Source organism: Wasmannia auropunctata, unplaced genomic scaffold, assembly GCF_000956235.1.
Source record: "Wasmannia auropunctata unplaced genomic scaffold, wasmannia.A_1.0 LD336101.1, whole genome shotgun sequence".
Lineage (NCBI taxonomy): Eukaryota > Metazoa > Arthropoda > Insecta > Hymenoptera > Formicidae > Wasmannia > Wasmannia auropunctata.
Window position 1 is genome coordinate 2,471,424 of NW_012026789.1, and position 20,678 is coordinate 2,492,101.

A 20,678-nucleotide genomic window follows, 5' to 3' on the forward strand; every position below is an offset into this window, starting at 1 on the left:
AAAGATAAAAACATAATTAATGTGTTACCTAATTTTATAGTGATTTTAATTAACAGTCGATATTTAATTTATTCTCGAATGTAGATACCACTAGCAATTATTGTTTTTAATACAAATCTTTCTTTATAATACATTTAAGTGAAATAATCATAAGTGAAATAATCTCTCCATTTTTTATAGAAATTAATCTTTCGTTTTCATATTTCATATTTCGTTTCAAATTCACCTTTCTCACAAAGGCATTTTTCTCGAAATACTTTTACGCAATATCTTATTTTGAGAAAGTGCTTGCCGATTCACAACAGCAATCCACCACACATTCATGATAAATCTCCATTGGCTATATTTTGCAAATGAATAAAATATTCAATACATTCCTACTACATGCATTCAAGTATCTACTTATCCTTCGTTGTCGTTATCAAAGGTTGAGGACAAAGTTTGAGATTCGCGCGTAAGAGACTTCACAGTAACACAGGAATATCGCGATTTTTCTTCAACTTTAACGACTGACATGTAGAGCGAGACAATAAGCGAAATGGAAAGTGATGCGCGGGTTCTCGGTGAAGAAACAAATATAAATAAAATGTGCACGCGTTCGCAGTAAAGACCGGAAATCAAAGGAATTGGACGAAGACGGAAAAAGATCGGACAAAGTGGGAAGGAGAAAGGCGATAACAGACGCGATTGTTACGGGGAATGACGAAGGAGGAGCATTGTTTGCATTTTACGACGCGCGCGTGCACGACCACGAGTGCAGCTCAAACCACAGCCTCCCTCCGGCCGTGTAATTTATAAGCTGGTGCGTAAGAGTACGCGTGCTTTTCTTACGCGCGCGAGATCCACCTGCGTGACGATTACATCACCTGCGCCTTCGGAGAGCTCCGCGCGGTTCCCCAACGACCAAAAGACTATCCCGCAGCTCTGGACAACGCGATACAAACGGCGATTAACTGGGGATTTTGCGGCGCAATTTTTACTTCACATTCTACAGCGTCTTAACGATTAACGGCTTCTGTATATGCGTTTGCTGTGATTGCTCGCGACGATTGCATACCGAAATCCTAGTACGGAACACCTGCTTTTACTCGTTTCGTGAAATACTAATGGCGAAATCGAGTCTGCGGTATGCGAGCGAGTGCATTATCAAACAGCAACTGCGTTAAACCAGCAAATGCATTTTGTATGTTTCGGCAGGATTGTATCCCGTGTTAGATGAAAGAGGGAGGGAGAGAGGGGAAGGGGAGGCAGTCGCGCGATTTTGTTGAATCGTCGCGATATTTTCCGCGGAGAAGTCCGAGGAGCGCTCGATAGCGTAACAAATCGACGTGCCGTCGCGGTGAAATCACTTTTGATTCACGAATCAGCGTGACGAAATCATCGAATCAGAATCTCGGCGCAAGAATAGCGGAATTTCTAAAAGCAATTAAAACACGTAATATACCTAAATATAAGCGTCGTGCGAAAGCGCTTAAAAAAGTTTTCAATTTATACGTGGAATTATACAACATGAATTCGTTTCTCTTGTTCGAATAATTGCGATTTATCAATATTTATTTATAATGCTTTTTACGAAGCGTCTGACTGAATTGTAGACTATATGTGATTGTATTCGCGGAGACATCGCGATAATTGCGGCACGTGAATCGGAACGTGTGACGAAACGCAGTCAATGATGCCCGTTATCGTGATAAAATACGAGATCTTAATTAATTCCTGCGGGGAGTCGATGGGAACCACCGCAGCGGCCGAACAGTTTTCGGAGTTACGAAACTAATTACTCTTACCTCACCTAAGATTAGATCGAACGATAAAACGGGGATAACACTATAGCAATGAGCATTCGCCCATGTATACGTAACTTGTCAGTCACCGATACATTCGCTACGAGAAAGTGTAATACTCTTTGGGAAACAAATGGAAAGTCGCGTTTTTATTATTTCTGCTTCCAACTGTCATTTTAACAAGAGAGCGTCACTTTTGTGGAATAATAGCGAATTTTTGCCATTATACCTTCCGCGTCTATCAGAAACATTAATTAATTAAAGGGAAAATAAGATGTGTCCATCACTGATATTTGCTGCGAGAAAGTGTGATACTCCAGAAAACAATTCGAAAACTACTTTTCTATAATTCATGCTTCTAATTATTATTTAGACAAAAAAGTATCATTTTCTGGAATAAATAACAAGTTAATATCGTTATCTTCCGTGTCAAAAAACGTTAATTTTTTTAAAGAAAAAATGGAATGTCCATAAGTAATTTTCGCTTGAAAAAGTGACATTCAAATGACAAACAAGCTAAAAAATTGTTTTTCTGGTTTCTTGTCATAATTCCTGTCATTTTGATAAAAAAGTGTTATTTTTAAATAATAGCAATTTTTTACTATTTTCACGTCTGTCGTGTCTATCAAACATTTATTTAATTTAAAGAGAAAATAAAATGTTTATTATTGATTTTTACTTGGAGAAAAAGTGATGATCTGGTAAACAAGTAAAAAATTGTTTCTCTATAATCCTTGCCTTCGATTATCATTTTCATATAAAAATGTTATTTTTTAAAAATAATAGCAAATTTTTACTAAATAATATATTTTGCGTCTATTGAACGTTTATTTTGTCAAAGAGAAAATAAAGTGTTTATCGATTGATTGTCACTTAGAGAAAAAGTAATATTCCAGTAAACACATGAATAAAATTACTTCTCCATAACTCCTGCTTCTAATTGCAAAAAAAATATTGTTTTTTTTGGACCAACTGTTGCCATCTCTCGCGTCTCAGAAGCGGTTTTTTTTTTCAAAGAGAAAAAGAGAAGAAACAGTTTTAATCAGTTTCGTTTTTATGCAAATAGATATTGGAAACCATGGATATGGAACTGTGAGATATATATGCGACTCCTGTTTACGGAATTGCCAGCAAGGACCGCCCGCCCGTTTGTCGAAATTTCGGTCAGATTGGAGAATCGGGGAACGTGACTTCACGCCGGGCGACGCGGCCGCGGCGTCAGGTTGCGCAAACGTGACTCACATTTAATCGTGCGCCGCCGTCGTTTTACGTAAACATGCCCGCGCACGGAGATGCACGCGGATGTATCAACCTCGAGGAGGACCTTATAAATAAACGCGTTGAGATATGCGTGAAGAGATGACTCGATGACTTACCCGAGATGAGTCCCGAGAAAATTGCCCTTTTGCCGTCTGCAGGTCGTCACCGTCGTGCGAAGATCACACTCGCCACGGCGCCTCCGCGACTCTTGTGGCTCTCCTCCTCGGCGGTTTACGCTTCGAAAATTCTGCTCCGCACGTTGCTGCAGCGGGACGCGAGCCGCCGCCGCCGTGCCGGGCTCGCGCATTCCCGGACTCGTTGCACGCCGATCGGATCGGGCATGGCCGATCCTGCCGATCGATCGAATTCGCGCCCCGGTGAATATCGTCCCGGCGTTACCCGTCACTTACACTTCTCCTCGCACACGATCACGCTTCCGAATTCCCGCGGCCGTTCACTTCCGTTCCGTTTGTTCCGGCAACGAGGGCACACGGGGTGTATGCAGTACGCCGAGGTGCGTACGACGCGTCAAAATACTTCGTTGCGCGCGCGTGACAGGTAGCTTAGCGAGCGGCCGCGAACGCACGCACGTTGCCAGGTTGATATGCCGCTGTCACGCCTCGGGCCTCCACGGCGGCGGTGCATCGTAGGCAGCAGCAGGTGCCAGGTAAGGAACTAGGAATCCAGGTGCCCTTGCTGCCGGCGACGTCATTACGCGCGCGGCCGCGACTTGCTTTCGCAATTTTCGCGGCGCGGCTCCCGGCGCCCGTTTGCGCAGACGCGCGCGCCGCTCTACAGGGTGTCGGGCAAACAGCGGCCTGAGATTTGATACCGTGTGTCCGTAACGATCGAAAAGATAAACGAATTAAGACCAATGATGCAGTACCTTGATTAAATATAATTAATCAGTTTGCACTCTCTGTTGGAAAAATAGAAAAATACGCAAAAAAGAAAAAAAGATAAACTCGTTATATCGTAATTAACTACTTCATCTGAGAATTATAATTACCTGTCATCTGGCACTATTTGACTAACGTTAGCTTTCATTAGTTTCGTTTATTCTCCCCCCTTTCCCCCCTCTCTCTCTCTCACTATCTTCTATATGCTTATACGCAGTGCATTTTAAATGGACATAATGTACATCTATGTCTATTATGGGCTTCACTTTATTATGGGTAATTTGTAGATACAATGTGATAAAAAAATATAGATAATTAGGTTTCGAACATGCGATCGGTTTTATTGTTACACTTATGTGTGAACGCTATTCATGCCATATAATCGATTTATATGTATTATATTTATTAACATAAATATTTACCACAGACTGGATTTGAAAGGATTTATCCCAGAGTATCTACAATAATAAAATACATTAATAATAATAATATTATTATTATTAATATGTTTGTATAAATTAATTCGTTTAATACATTTATGTTCAAATAGAATGAATTTATAAAGCTCTTGCCAGAAGCATAATATAAAGGAATTCAGTATTGTATGTAACATTTTATATAGTGGATGCGACGAGGCGAATAATTACCCGATAATGATACTCGTAGGCGTTTCTCCTAAGCCCATTTTAGACGATTTATAATTTGCATCAGATTTCAAGATAGAATTTTATTTATAACTTTATATATGCACCGTTTTGATGTATATATATGTGCATTTATATGTATATTAATTTTACACATATCTGACTCTTCAAATGTTTTTTCATATTATTCTTAAAAGTAGAATTCTATAATACAAATTATATATTTAAAATAAACTCTAAAGTGTTATACGTTACAAAGTTTTACTATCTCATTATGTACATTTTATTTAAAAATATATGAAGTCAAATTATCAGTCACGTTCATTAATTACTAAAAAAAAAAACGATCATTTAAAACAACTTATTAAAATCTAATTTGTCTCATTTGATATTGTTAGAATGTATATTATTATTTTTTTCTTATTCAAATGCACATATATTCTACTAATCATCATATATGTATAACGCTTTAAATTGCTTTAAATTATTCTTTACCAACGTCTTGCAATTTTACAAGACTGACTTGAACTCAAACTTAACTTTTCACTGTACTATACATAAAAAATTGCATGTATAATAATGCAACAGACTGAATGTATTAATATAAGTATGATTAGTATAAAAATCATGGATATCTCTCTAGTAGGAATTTAAAACGGCGTAGAGGACGCCACACTGCCCACTGGTCTCTCTCGCGCATGATCCGCGGGCAACTTGACGGCTCACGGCGCGGCGGTGCGGGCGCGCAGGCAGCAGCAGCAGCAGCAGCGGCGACAACGGTGGGGACAACCGCTAATTATCAATGGCGCGATGACGCGGACGCCGTACTACAAATGGCGGGTAATGAAACAGCTGTTCACGCCACCGTCGGCTCGACATCTAGCGGAGCGCGGGCGCGATCCGGCACGCGTCGGCGGCGACGTCGACGTTGGATACACCGCGGCGAGGAAGCGTGTGGACGAGGTGCTGGAAGAAGGGCTAGGACGGCGGTGCCCGCTGGTGACCTGTCCAAGAGGAACATGGCTGCTGGCTGCTGCGGCGCGAAGAAGCAGAGGCTGGGCGTCGGCGGTGGCGGCGCTGGCGGGGCGCCGAGCCTGTCGCCGTGTGACGGCACCGCCATACGGCACGGTACCCCTCAACCGAGAAAGCCCGCGACGATCGCCCAACCGGAGATGGGCTTCTTCTGCTTCGACGTGCTCTACTGCCAGCTGCATCAGCTGGACCCGCCGAAGGCGCCCAACTTCAGCAACGAAGCGTTGTGAGTAGTTTTCGCGGAGTCCTATATTTTTCTCTCTTTCTCTCTCTCTCTTTCTCGCTCTCTGTCTTCCCCCCTCGCATCCGTCTGTCTATCTGTCAGTCTCTAGCGCTCGTGCGCCGTGTCAGCTGTTGTCTCTTCATTTCCGATGACAGGTTGTCCGGGTCACGCGAAGCGTGAAACCGCGGTGAACATCATAAAATCGAATTTCGATATATTATGTTACTGCAGAGATATACGGAAAAAATATAATATTCTACCGTACCGTATTCGATTTTTATTTTTATATTTAGTTGATTTAGTTCGCGTGTTATGAATTTCGAATTCCCAGTCGATCCCTGATCTCGATACGATCGATCTAGAAATCCAACTGCGAAATCGACCGGGATGCATTATTGGCGCATTGTTTGGTCCTCGCGTGTGTGGATTATCTGTCGGCGCGCGGTGCACGCATTATCGCGGCGTGCTTTGATTTCTCCCAGTGTATAACGCTATGCCAACTATGTAGGCATTGTAGGCCAGCGAGGACGCTACGTTTGTTGCTATCTTTGGTGCATATCTGGAGGAATATTGTTAAAATGAGAATCGCGATGCTTTTGTCGTAGACATCCTCTCTAGTCTATATATATTAGTAGTCTATATGTTATTATTTTATCCTCCGGGAAAATTTACGGCAAATGATAATAAATCCAAAAATTATTTTTGCCGTTGTTTTTATATTTATTTTTACTATGCTTTTTAAAAAATATATTTGTTTATTTTGTATGATGAATATTGATTATACCTGCACAAGACTAAAACTTACTAAATACAAAAAAAAATGTAACGCACTCTGGCTCATTTTGCTTTCCCCTCTCCGTCCCTGGATGGTTCGCTGTTTTGATAAAAATATAAAAAATGTATCTGAACATTTTTAATATAGATACATCTTTTCAGCCCTTTATTTGTGACATGGACAATAGGAAAAGATATGAGATTACGAGGTTGTATTGGTACTTTTAACGCGATGCACTTACATGCTGGGCTACGCGAGTACGCTACAACTAGGTGAGACAAAGTTTCTCACATTAAAAGATAGAATAATAGTTAGATATATAAATTACAAATATGTAAGATATTCATAAATATATATTACGGTATTTTAATATTATGTTACACACATATATATATAATATATATATAATAACACATATATATATAATATATATTAATATACATAAATTATATATGACATAATATATACTGACATAATATATATGTATATGTCAAGTTTAGCATATTGCTTATAATGTATTGCTGAATAATTTAGCACAGTAGTCACGCGCTTTTGATATGTATTTCTATATGTTTTAAAGCGCATTCAAAGACTCTCGGTTTAATCCCATAACTCGAGACGAGCTGCCACGCTTGCATGTAAGCGTGTCGATTTTGCGGCACTTCGAAGATGGGGTTGACTACTTAGATTGGGAGGTGGGTGTGCACGGAATTCGCATAGAATTCCACAATGAGAAGGGTAATAAGCGGACGGCTACTTACCTGCCCAGCGTAGCTATGGAGCAAGGTGCGTATCCGCCGCAATATAGAATATTAGGGCAAGCAATAGGAAACTCTCTCTCCCCTTCGCCGAGGCCGTCCTAATGAGGAAATAATCTGATGTTCAGGATGGGACCAGATACAAACGATAGATTCTCTGCTACATAAGGGTGGCTTCAAAGGCTTAGTTACACCCGATATCCGTCGTAGCCTGAAACTGACTCGCTATCAGAGCGAGGAGGTCACCGTGAGCTATCAGGATTACATGACGCATTGTCACAATCGAAGATGCTAGCAGATCGCCTGGGGTCTCGGCCAGGGACCCCTGCCCCAACGATCTGAGGCTCGTTACAACAACGCGCACACGGTCAATAATTCGTCTCATTTGCAAAACGACAGCAACCCTCGATACAATTCCTTCGCGTCCGGTCAGCAGTGCTTGCAGATTGTCGCGCAACCGAATCGTTCGACGTTCATACATCCATTACCCTTACCCTCGCTTACCCCGGTTATGGTACCGATACGTAGCAATCCACCCCTCTGGTGGGATAACGCGGGTCCGTCCTATCCGCCTGCGCCGCTTTATCCTCGGCCGCCGCATCGCTTCTTGACGCAGGAGGCTGCGGAGCGCGGGGTACGTAAGCGGAAATGACATTGGAGGCGGTTATTCCTCGCAATTTTCCACTGTTTAAAGTGGTGCGTGTTTCTGTGTCTCAGTGTACACAGCCTCCCGTTTATGGTACCGCATGCTCCGTCTTGAGGATAATAACAAATCATATATGATGGCATCGTCTAACTGTTACATATTGTGCTGAAAATCGCAATCACATAATTTTTACAAAATTCAAAACTTGATGAAAAATTATATTTACATAATGTTTCTCTGAAATACTTTAGTTTATTTTAGAACTATTTCAAATTTTGTCGATTTTAAATATTTATTAATAAATAGAAGTTTAGCTGTATTCTTTTTTAATATTTTTCAATTATTCAGTAACCATACTACTCATTAATTCCACTTGCTTTCATAATTCATTCTCTTTTCATTATAACAATTGGCGCTGCCAACATATTGTGAAGAATCTATTTGTACTTGCATCAAATAATATAAGAATGGCAATGAACGTTTTTTATAAGACAGTGATTACGCCTAAAATTCACTGCCTGCTTTCACATGATATAATGTACAAAACGATGTCAGAACTATTCCATTTTTTTTTGTTCAATATATATGACATTTTAATTTAACATTCTTGTGCATCAAGAAAATTAGAAAAATTTGAAGTTTTTGATAAACATTTCTTTTTGTTAATGTTCTTGATTGGTTATAGAATGTTTTATTCGAACATGTTTTATAAATTTGCATTACAAAAAAGGATCTTTGCCTCATTAAAATATATCAGTTATGCATTTAATTGCATCCAAAAGACAGCAAGTTTGACAAAGAAGTAAATTTTCTGTGGTTAATTGTGATTTAGTTATTAAAGTATATAAAAAGAAATCGTAATACAGTAGAAAATATAAATATTAGACATGTAAGTTAGCCGTAAAAAACAAAAAAAAGTATAAAAGATCTCATTGTGAATTTATGTTATTTGATTGTTAAGTTATCGTAATTTCGTCGATAGTTGCACCATTTGCAGTAACTTATGCCGTGCATCTATAATGTATATTTCACAAAAATTCTAATCTCGCAATATGACGATATAAACTAAAATTAATGACATATTTTTTTCGTCGTTAATTCTATCGTTAATCTTCCCTTGAATTGCCAGCTATTCCTAGTAGCGGGCTTTAAACACTGCCAATTTATTCGCCCTGTTATCTCTTTTATATTATGAATACGATGAGTAATGAAATATTTGTTAGGAAATAAATGAAAATTGTTATTGTATATCTTATCTTCGTTATAATATGTGTTATTCTCGGTTTATCCATGTTAGTACATGTTATTATTATTTGCGTGAAACATTTGCATCGATAATAATTAGAGTGAGTTCCTAAAATCTTGCCTTCTATGTGAATCTCGGCATAAAAATGTCCAACGAACTGCCACACTTGTCGATTCACATATTGCGCTTGTTTGGCCTATGGAACTCCGTTTATGTAATGGACATTATTATTACGGTTTACATGTATGAAACGATGCATTTTCACCGCAGTGTGAATGAAAATAATTCTATCTAGCGTTGTGTAATTATATTTTGCGATATACAAGTAAAATTGTAATCGTGTTTGCCGAGAAGAGTTTAGGAAAATACAATAAAAACACACTAAGAGTAAGTCATTGATGTTATCACAGTGCAATTAAATATACATATATAGCCATATTGAACACATTTAAGATCGATAATTATCATACGAATTTTACTGAATGAAATCTCATTCTGTATTTTGTGAAACTGCCACAGAAATCTCGATGTACGCATTTTTATAATTGCGTATAGAGTAAGCACTTTGTACATACATACATGTACAGTTTACACTGTACTTTTAATCTTTCTCTCTGGATAATTGACATGATGTAATGTGGGATTGCATGACGAAAAAAAATATTAATAATTTCCAAAGCAAAGCGTACTTGTCAGATTAATATTTATTATCGTACTTGGATATCATATCTGATACTAGTGTAATATTAATACGATATCAAACGACTGTATGCTCACTTTGATTGCATTTGTAAATTAATAATACAGCGAAACCTACGGGTCATTCTTTATTTATTCATAAGAACACTAGCGAACATAACTCTTTCTCTCTCCTCTCTCTCTCTCTCTCTCTCTCACACACACACACACACACATACACACTTCTTTCTTTCATCTTCTCATATTAAGAAATATAGAATTCATGCAAAAATTACATCAAGGTACTAGACAATTCTATTGCAATGAAAAGGTAAAATAAACTTTTATATTGTCATAAAGACCATTGTAATAAATTCTTTCCGCATTATTCCTTATCTCTTTCTTTGTCCGAAAATGTATAATTACTTTATATTATACGTGAAAAATAAGCGCACTCTTATTTCAATTAAATGCAATAAATGTAAAAAAGCGTAGTTGAAAAACAGCAACTTATACATGTATATAAAATATGTCGTTTCACGTTATTATATGTATACATATAATGAAGTTTCGATAATGTGTTCCAAAATTTACGAATCATAATATTACAGTAAAAAATTTTAGTAATAAAAAAAACTGTAACTACTATAAGTAATAAAAGTTTTCTGTTTGATGTTTATTTCGAGCAGTAGTTTTCGAATTATAATTGCTCAGTCACAGAAAGTTCATGATTATATGGCTATGACTTGATTGTAAGTCGACAGTATATTAATGATCGCGCATATTAATATATTTACTGATTAGAAAATATATTGCCATTCATTTATAATACATAAAAATTACACAAAAATCCATATTTAATTTATTTCATCAAACGAATCTTCAAGATACGAAATAAATAGGAACATAAACAAGTGACGCTTAAACCCACTTTAGACAATCTATAATTCGCGCCTAAATTTATTTTAGAAGACAATTTGAATCAGAATTTATATAACATTTTTGTTTCAAGATAGAATCGTCTCTGAAAGTGAATTTTATATTATATTTCTATTTACAGTATATGTACAGTATATATATATATATATATATATATGTATGTATGTATGTATATATATTCAATCTATCTTAAACAATTCTATCTTGTCATATTCCAGTGTGTGTGTGTATATATATATGTATATACAGATCTACTGTATGTATATAATTTTTTTAAAGTGCAATGGAACGGTTGTGAGATGGCGCCGTAGTATCGCGCGCGCGAGTGCGATGCAACCGGCGTCGCGACGCACAGTCGGAGTAGTCGGACTACTTCAGACCGTCCGCAGCCGCGTCGCGTCGTAGACGCGCGTATCGGCGTGTATCGGCCGACGACGCGGCACCGAATTTCGCACGGTTCAACGCGTTTTTCACGTATACAAACGGGACGCGCACACGACGGCCGCGTTATCGCCGCAGTTACGGTGCCGTGACAGTTTCCCCCGTATTGGGAAATTGACAGTGAATAATCCCTCTTGATCGCTGCGGTTACCCGGTCGCGCCACGGGCGTCGACATATTGCGCGTGCCGTGTTCCGCGACGAGTTCCCGACGAGGTCCGCGTACGTTTCGCCTCCCCGCGACGCGCTTATCTCGTCCCGCGCGAGAAATTTTACCAACTCAAGAGGAAATCGCGCGGCTCGCTGCGCGTCATTCCAGCAACGACGCGTAGTTCGTTCGCGTTCGTTCACGCCGGTTTTGTACGCTACGCTCCATGTGCGACGTAGTTGCGTGCAGGTATCGCCGCTTCCACCCTCGTAGACGCGGCTGGGGGTGCGTGATGAGATCGACGCTCGAAGTCGGCACGTCTTCTCGCGGCAACTGCCGCGGTAAGTAATCGACGGCGACCTATTGATTGCGGAGAAGTTGAGGAAATATACGAATTATAAGACATTCGCTCGGGCTCGATCGTCGCTTTCACTCCGTCCGCTAGTCTCGTATACAAACTCGTAACGCTAGATTAAACCGATGGAATATACCGGTCGTTTCGCGCATATCTTTAAAAAGTCAAAAATTTGATCCTGGTCGTAATGTACGACTAATTAATTTGAAAATGTGTACAATATGGAAATATAAATATAACAATATTTTTTAGCCGTTAACAAAATTAGAGTATAATACATAACCAAAATATTTTCGGCCACTGGGCGAGATTTTTGCTTAATAATTTTTGTGAATTTTCTATAATCCGCCTTCATGTTCTTGAGTCACCGATTATTATTTAATCTTTAAATAATAATTATACAGTTATAATAAAGTATCTGATTTTCTTTAAAAGATTTCAACAAATAAATATTGAAAGTTTAAAAAATATCATATGTTTAAGTTAAAATATTAAAATGAACTTTTAACTTAACTAAAAAATAATTGTATTTATAAGATTTATGTCATGGTTAAATTACTTTATAGTGATCATGTCATATGATTAAGTTGTTTACTTTGATATGGTTTACAAGTGATTTATAAATTTTATATTTTCTGGAATTATTTTGAATAAGTTGTGAGAAATATACTTTTTTTTTTTCGATCCTTTGAAATTTGTAACAGACTATACATGTGTCTTTTTTATATGTCACACAACTGACACGTAACATATGACATGAACATACGTTGTAACAAAGTTTTTTTTTACTTTAAATTAAATCTTATTTATTAAATTTCATTATTTTATTATTTATTATTAAAACTAGACTTCTCTCTCAAGTAACTAGAAATTGTTAATTATTAAAAAATCCTCATTCTCTTTCATATTTCCAATTTCAAAATGTCAAGTTCGCGACGCTTCAAAAAGCTTAGTTATCTTAGCTGAAGAGAAGACGCTAAATGAATTTTTACACAAGGGTGCCTTGCATGTCAGCGGTCGTTCTGGCGGAGTCGACTCGTGGATGAACGAATGAACATGCGTCTGATGCGTCCTTCCGGACGCCGCCGGTCGTATTGAAGAGCGCGAAAAGGATGACGGGGCTGGCGAAAATGGCGGGTGATGAAACAGCTGTTTTAGCGCGCGCCGCGCCATCTGGTGGGGCGCGCGCGCGGCACGGCACGCTACGGCCAACGAAGAGGAGACAACGGCGGCAGCGACGACGACGACGGCGACGGCCGCGACGTGCGAGCGGACAAGAGTGAGGCCGCATACGGGTCGTAGACCGTTCGTGTCCGCAGTTCGGGTCGCAGTGGTCGACGGCGACGGCTGAGACGGTAACATGGCTGCCGGCTGTTGCGGTACGAAAAAGCAGAAGCTCAACAACTCCGCGGGCGTACCATGCAACGGCACGGCGGTGATGTCGAACGGCACGCGTATACGTAATACACCGATCGTGCAGCCCGAGATGGGCTTCTACTGCTTCGACGTCCTCTACTGCCAACTGCACCAACTTGACCCACCAAAACCGCCCAACTTCAGCAACGAAGCATTGTGAGTTAGAGCCACCCACTGAGCTAGTCACCTCAGCGTCCAACATATCCCTTCCTCCCTGTCCCGACTACGTGCCCCCGCGTGCCACATCTTTCTCTCTCTCGCTCGTGGCTTGCTTTCCCGTGCGCGCCTTCCCTGTCCCCCGTCACCCCACGTCCATCTCGTCCATCCTGCATCGTGGCACCTTTTTTCTCTCTCTCTCTCTCTCCATCGCTCTCCTTTCCCCTCTTCCCCTCCCCACCCTCCCACTCTTCCCAGTCACCCACGCCAGTGCGTCTCTTTGTTGAAACCACCACTGCTTTTGTGTCTTCAACCATCGTTGTCGCGGAGTAGATGGACAGGGGGTAGAGAGGAAAGACGACGAGGACGTCGGTCGGTATGCGTCTCCTGAAGGACGTTTCTTGTATTTTCGGAATCCTCTACTCCGTCTGGCTCGTGCTGCTGACCTTCCGCCGAGGTTATGCGAAACACCAGCTTTGTTTTGCTTCCGAATAATTTTAACTGAAATGTAAACGTTTTTATGGAATTTGTTTCTCTTTATGTTTTCCAGATCTCCTTTAGATCTTTGACAAAGGTTGACACTAGGATTTGTCTATGTTTCACTCCTTCATTTTGTTTTGCTCCAGTTGTTTAAAAGACGATTATTGATCATTAGATAGATGTATCTTATAATGTTTACACAAACTATTTACATAGAGATGATAATACAAGCATTGTTTAATTCTAATTGTTGATTTAAGAAGAACTTGATTATTTAGCAGTCCTGTACTTTCGTAACTAAAATAATCAAGAGAAAATTATCAATGTAATAGAACAGGCTCTCTTTTTATAAGAAAGAATGAATCGATGTCTATTTTGAAGCCTGTGATTATTCTCCCACTAACGCTTCTTTTTATGTCTTTCCAGTCCTCTGTTCGTAACATGGACTATTGGAAAGGATATGCGACTACGCGGCTGTATCGGTACATTCAATGCCATGCACTTACACGCAGGACTTAGGGAATATGCTACTACTAGGTAACACATATATTTTCTTCAAATCGATCAGACTAGAATTTTAGATTATGCTTTCATACGACCAACTTGTGTTTCGCAGTGCTTTCAAGGATTCGCGATTCAATCCTATAACGCGAGAGGAACTTCCACGCTTACACGTAAGCGTTTCTATACTGCGGCACTTTGAAGACGGCGTGGACTACTTAGATTGGGAGATAGGAGTCCATGGGATTCGCATAGAGTTCCATAATGAAAAAGGCAACAAGAGAACTGCTACTTACTTACCTGATGTTGCGACTGAACAAGGTTCGTAAATATGCACGTGTACTGCGGATTATTGGAAAGCTGTTCATTAGTATTTTTTTAATTAAAATTATTTATTTAATAAATAAAATTATTTACAATATATATGTATTAAATAAAATTATTTATCTTTAATTTAAATATACGTAATCAAGTATTTCTTAAACACTTATCGTTCGCTAAATCAACACCATTTGTTTTTAATAGGTTGGGACCAGATACAAACTATAGACTCGCTATTACATAAGGGTGGCTACAAGGGCTTAGTTACGCCGGATATTAGACGCAGTGTGAAGCTGACGCGATACCAGAGCGAGAAGATTACTGTAAGCTATCAAGACTACATGACACATTGGCATAACCGACGATGCTAGCAGCTGGCTTGGGGTCCTATCCAGGGGCCCCTACCATGCCAAACGCCCGGCACATTTTGTTACAAAAATATTTCAGACACAGTTAACGCATCTTACTCACAATACAGTACCACACAATACAACTCTTTCATGGCCAATCAGCAGCATACATTAGTTATGGTTCAGCCGAATCACCCCACATTTATACACACACTTCCGCTGCCACCAATTCCTCCGGTTGTGGTACCTATGCAAAACTATCCACCATTCTGATAGAATTATGCGTACCGCATCCTTCAGTACGCTGTATCGTTATTCTTTACAAACTTTTGTAACGCAGATAAATGAATTAAATGCATAAAGGAATATAATTGAAGGCGACTATTATGTACTATTTTCTATTGCTTGAATTGGTGCCTATTATATATATTTTGATTGTTCAGCAGCATTTATAGTGTCTGTCCTTTTTTTCACTTTCATTATCAGTTCTTATGCGATTTTTATTCGTCTGTGAAAAGAAATGCGGAAAAAAAATACAGTCTTGAATATGGTGGCAATGTTCTTCCAAAACATTCGTTGTAAGCATAAATAATATTATCGGCATAGAGACATTTGTATATGGTAGATTCTTGTTCTCGTATTGTACAATTTTATGATTGTTAAATTTGAACTGAAAACGAAAATAATCTATTTGCGAGTAACAATGCAAGTTCAGTTTGCTGTCGAACATTTGACTAGCCATTAATCGTTACGATGTAAATACTATGCGATTGTAGCTTTGCCATTATACCATCGTGCTAGAACATTAGACACTCATATTAGTATTTGTGAAAAGTGACGCCAAGAATTTCCGTATACATAATACTGTCTATAATTAATTGTGACTATATTAGTCCATTCATTCGATAATGCACAAATTTATCGTGGTCGCCTGTTTACATTGCCTGTAAAAGCAAATTCAAATTATCAGCGAATATATGCGAGCAATGAAATGCTTCGATTTTTAAAATAATATTCAAGGAAAAAATTTAGTTGGAGCATTCTGTAAGATAGTACGGATGCGCTATTCTGTAGAACGCATAAAAGTTATTTTCTTTCTAAGATCTAATGTAGCCGTTAATTCATATTTGCATAATTATTTCACACAATAACACTACACATCTGAACAGAATTTCCTTGCATCAATGGTATAAATACATTTTTTTTCTTTCATTGTTATTAAATGTTTTATACTAATTTATTTATGGGCATTGATCTTTTTTATCTGTTTTTTTTTGTTAACACATGCAGACCGTTGTACGATGAAACACAAAAGTGACATGTAGATATAAATATTGTATAAATTTTTAATGTTGCATATTTATACCATTCCTACAATGAAGTTTAAAATGTTTAGATTACAGTCCAGAGTTTTATTACAGCAAAGAGGATTCTATAAATTAACAATAATAATTAATCAAATCGTTATGTTTGAGTGTTTTTTAAAGTTCTAATATCGTGATTTGTCTGATTTTAATATCTAATTTTAAAAGAAACTCATGATTTATTTGCTTTAATCTCAACATCAATCGAAAAACTTTAGAATGGACCTCTACTGTAAATAAGCAATGGACTACATCACAACTAACAAAAAAATATATTAGGCATAGGCATAACATATAGGTGTAAGACATTAAAACAAAAATGACGATCTCATTGTGATGTTGATTGCTGTGCAAATCATGGTAATGACTCATTCATTATAATGTGACATCAGATAAAATCTTTTCCCACTTAAAAGTAGACAAAGATACTATGGAAAAGAGCAAAAATACAATTGTATGTGCTATAGATGTATGAAATTGAGTTACGTGCATTTGGTGAAATGGCACAGGAAATGATAAACATCTGGAAAACATCTTGACCGGTAATACACATCGGTGTACCCTAAATGCGCGGTATGTTAAAACAGCATTGTCACATATGAATAGAAGTTTAGGCATATTTTATATTAAACTGTCTTGCTTCATAGATTCCACGGCTATATGATAGCTGATTTCATTCACTGCCAACATAATCATTGTTGTAGGTATTATACAAATCCTACTCCTACCGAATGAATAAACAGGTCACGTTGTTGTACTTTGGTTGAATCGATGCGTCCGCATCTGGTGTTATCTTTTATATATTCTTATCGCATACACATAGTTCCTGGGATCTCCTTGCTACTCGGGCCCCTGTGTAACGTCCAGTAAACTGCCAGTAATATACTTAACTCTAGAGTAGTTGGCAAATCAAAAAAGTACGGTCACCTGTGCCCAATTTGACTTTGGAAATCAAGCCATACGAAAAAAGATTCCTTTTTTTCTGATTAAAATATCTATAAAAAAAAATGTAACATAGACATGTAAAATAAGAATGCTACATTTTCGTTTGTGAATACAAGCTGGGGGTAGAAATTCAAGAAGTTCCCAAATTTAATAATACGATGTTCAAGTAGTTCGTTTAATATAATAGAGGAATAAGCGTGATTTGACCTCGATCGTAATTCTCGTCTATTAACTATTGAAAGCCTGCGTAAAATACTTCCAGATTTTTCCACGATAAAGTATGTATCTAATCGGAGTAATCGAAAATATCGAATTTGCTATTTTACTTGAGCCTATAAGTATAAATTTAACGTATTACATTTAACAGTATGACATAATACATACGTTTGACTCGATATCGTAAGTTAAACTTTATATCAAAGTTGAAAGAGTCAACATTATATATGGAAAAATTCTCTTGGAATCAGTAAAACCGTATGTATTATCGACATTTAAAGCAGCGATCTTTTCAAACAGTTGGAAAGCGTTTATTATTGTAACAAATCATATGGTGCCTAGATATCGGATTAATTTTGAGAAAAGGAAGTAGATATGTACGAGACGCATAGTTGTCTTAATAAAAGCAAGAATATCAGTGAATGATTATAGATATCTTATAATATTATGTCAATGATGAAATAAAAATACATTTTATATTCTACAAAATATTACGATTCTTTTGTTATCCTTATAATATTATTAAATGTTGATCCTCAATATAGAATGGAGTAGAGAGGTCTACTTCGATAAATATTTCTTCAATTATATATTTTTAATTATGTATTTTACTATAATTGTAATATATACAACAATATTTTACAATACTTACATAAATAATTTCACAGAAACTTGTTTCTCAATTTTTAAGCTTTTGTGCTTGTTCCTCTTCTATTAGATATTGTGCATCTAGCATGCGAAGGAAAGACCTAATTTGTAAGTACGTTACAAAACTAGCCAGCAGCGCGTGAAAAGTGAAAATCATTGCGATTTTGGGAATCATCGGCTGATAGGCTGACCAGACAGTTCTCAATATTCCTCTTACGTCAGTTACGTATGGCACATTATATACTCCGCTGCCAGCAGCAATCTATGATTCAAATACGATTAATGACGTAATAAACAACTCGACAGAATATATCGGTATCGCGAGAAAAAAATAACAGTAAAGTTTTGTCGCTTACCGAGAAGTTTGCAAGCGGTGCTAGTACCATTGGCAGAAATACCCCGCTGCAAGTTTGCGCCAAGGCCGACCTGGACTCCAGGCACAAGGGACATGGTACCTCTAGTAATATTAACTTATTCAGGATAAACTGAAAATATGTATATTTTCTATATTATCAAACTCTGCTCCCCAGACCTCGCTGCTCCAATTTAATCGGTTCTCACTCGCCCAATACCTGTGTATGTAAAAGACCAGCCGCCGTGGCCGGCGATACTGTGAGACCTAACATCGTGACGAATGTCCCGTAATTTCGGAGCTTCAGCTTCGCCCTGAATCGGGCGTTAATGTAAAGGCCGCTGAGCGTCGCCGCGCCGATCAAAATACCGCGTCCATACCTCAATGGCCATCTACGACGATAGGATTTTTTTATCGGATGTTATTATGAGAGAAATTTTATGTATATACAACTCTTGGCGCGCGCGCGCGCGCGCACCAACGGATGTCTGAATGACGAAATCGAATCGTCTAAAAGCGCGTTGTCGAGTATAGTACGGCTTTTAAATAAAACACGAGTAAAATGAGGTTATGTATACACATCGCTCTGCGGTTTCCAATTTTTTATGATACGAGACTGCTCCGCTATACGCTCGTATCTCGTTGAGAGCGCAGGATTTTTCTGTTTATCTTCCTCTGTACTGCGAATTACGTATCGCGGTGAGGATGACAGATCCATCTTTTTTTTTTAAAGAGCCTCCAGAACTCGCGATACTGACGCGCGACCACGTGCAACACGCCGCACGCGCGACGCGACTCGCGTGACTCGTGTCAACGTCACGTGGTATACAGATATATACACAGAATGCTCACGCTCCATTGACGCTCCATTTGCATACTAGTGCATCGCGCGCATGTCATAACACTTATTCGTAGTTCAAGAATTATTAAGTACACGAATAGATCGACTTATTCGCTCTGTCTTATAATGTTTAATTTACTATTTCGGCTAGGTGAAATTAAAGGCTGATAAAACGGATAGGATAATGGCATTGATATCCGCGGTTTCGTCATTCATTAAAATGAAATTGACGAGTCGAATAATTCGAATAATCATGAGTGATAAAAATTAATGTAGAAAATTGTTTCCGTGAATAGAACAATTAAATTACGTAATTTATTATCAATAATTAAGAAATTAAATGCCAATGCTAAGAGCTTCTCCAGACAAACTTGCATAATCATATATATATGCATAAAAAAATTGTCTAATCGCATTTCTATCAAAAGAACATATGTATACTTATACGTAAGATATATGATGCGATTAGATAATTTAATTTCTTTAATTCTTTTATTTATATCGTACTCAATAATACAATTGTCAGGCCGTGACAATCGAAGAAATATTAGAAACAGGAATAAATATAGGAATTTCAACATAGCAGAAATCGTGTATTCGACGGTTTCTGATGGATTGAATTTCCTATATTTATTCCTTTTTCTAATATTTCTTCGATTGTGCTCACGGCCTGACAATTGTATTATTGAGTACGATATATATTATATTAACATAATGTTACTATAAATATATTTTCACCGAGAATAATTTTACCTGAAGCATTTTCCACAATGGTCACTTACAAACTCTTTTTATTCGCATATTCACGTTGTACATCTATTGTGACTTAATAACACATACTTGCTTAAAACTATAATATTATATACATATAGTTCTCTCTTTTTTTTCTGATAATTCATAGGAAATTTAACTATATACGGAGAAATGCAGTATATTATAATATATATAGTATATATATTACTTTATCATTTATTGCATTTATCTTGATTATTATATTTCTAAGGACCTAAATAATGATAATCAAATAAAAAATACCGTATTTAGGTTAATCAGATATTTTTTTATTTAATCGTGCAACAGTTGGCAATATCATTATTCGATAATTTATTTGTTATACCAGTTAGTGATAACGTTGTTTTCTACAATTAACGTTGTTGCATTACAATTAGGAAGCCATTTTAATATTTCATTAACTATATACGCTTGTTGTTATTGATTGCTAACCGTAAATCTATATTTTTGATGAAATAAATGGAATGACA

At 37.7% G+C, this 20,678-nt stretch overlaps 3 protein-coding genes across 4 annotated transcripts; 2 read left to right on the forward strand and 1 right to left on the reverse strand.

Moving 5' to 3' along the window:
• The first annotated feature begins 5,420 nt into the window (after nucleotides 1-5,420).
• LOC105459068 (uncharacterized protein CG5902-like) lies at nucleotides 5,421-7,693 on the forward strand. The gene is made up of 4 exons (XM_011704757.1): nucleotides 5,421-5,845; nucleotides 6,779-6,889; nucleotides 7,198-7,403; nucleotides 7,504-7,693. The coding sequence occupies exons 1-4, from the start codon at nucleotides 5,421-5,423 to the stop codon at nucleotides 7,668-7,670; spliced, it is 909 nt and encodes a 302-aa protein (XP_011703059.1). The 3' UTR covers nucleotides 7,671-7,693.
• Nucleotides 7,694-13,020: 5,327 nt separating this feature from the next.
• Nucleotides 13,021-17,181, forward strand: LOC105459089 (AMME syndrome candidate gene 1 protein-like). Its single transcript, XM_011704790.1, has 4 exons — nucleotides 13,021-13,398; nucleotides 14,305-14,415; nucleotides 14,495-14,700; nucleotides 14,905-17,181. Exons 1-4 carry the CDS (start codon nucleotides 13,187-13,189, stop codon nucleotides 15,069-15,071), a joined length of 696 nt encoding a protein of 231 aa, XP_011703092.1. The 5' UTR covers nucleotides 13,021-13,186; the 3' UTR covers nucleotides 15,072-17,181.
• On the reverse strand, nucleotides 15,515-19,378 carry LOC105459075. Of its 2 annotated transcripts, XM_011704777.1 has the most exons (5): nucleotides 19,154-19,378; nucleotides 18,796-18,967; nucleotides 18,580-18,708; nucleotides 18,228-18,485; nucleotides 15,515-17,409 (listed from the first exon to the last, which is right to left on the reverse strand). In XM_011704777.1, the coding sequence occupies exons 1-4, from the start codon at nucleotides 19,291-19,293 to the stop codon at nucleotides 18,255-18,257; spliced, it is 672 nt and encodes a 223-aa protein (XP_011703079.1). In that variant the 5' UTR covers nucleotides 19,294-19,378; the 3' UTR covers nucleotides 15,515-17,409; nucleotides 18,228-18,254. The 2 variants fall into 2 exon arrangements, with proteins under 2 accessions (XP_011703079.1, XP_011703071.1); XM_011704769.1 differs by having other exon boundaries at nucleotides 15,515-18,485.
• Between the last annotated feature and the right edge of the window lie 1,300 nt (nucleotides 19,379-20,678).

Coding starts and splice junctions, on each gene's coding strand:
- LOC105459068 (XM_011704757.1), top strand. CDS start 5,421: ATGGCGGGTAATGAAACAGCTGTTCACGCCACCGTCGGCTCGACATCT. Junction 5,846..6,778: donor AACTTCAGCAACGAAGCGTT/GTGAGTAGTTTT, acceptor ACATCTTTTCAG/CCCTTTATTTGTGACATGGA. Junction 7,404..7,503: donor CAGCGTAGCTATGGAGCAAG/GTGCGTATCCGC, acceptor TCTGATGTTCAG/GATGGGACCAGATACAAACG.
- LOC105459089 (XM_011704790.1), top strand. CDS start 13,187: ATGGCTGCCGGCTGTTGCGGTACGAAAAAGCAGAAGCTCAACAACTCC. Junction 13,399..14,304: donor AACTTCAGCAACGAAGCATT/GTGAGTTAGAGC, acceptor ATGTCTTTCCAG/TCCTCTGTTCGTAACATGGA. Junction 14,416..14,494: donor AGGGAATATGCTACTACTAG/GTAACACATATA, acceptor TGTGTTTCGCAG/TGCTTTCAAGGATTCGCGAT.
- LOC105459075 (XM_011704777.1), bottom strand. CDS start 19,293: ATGGATCTGTCATCCTCACCGCGATACGTAATTCGCAGTACAGAGGAA. Junction 18,968..19,153: donor TGGAAACCGCAGAGCGATGT/GTATACATAACC, acceptor CTATCGTCGTAG/ATGGCCATTGAGGTATGGAC. Junction 18,709..18,795: donor CTGGTCTTTTACATACACAG/GTATTGGGCGAG, acceptor ACATATTTTCAG/TTTATCCTGAATAAGTTAAT.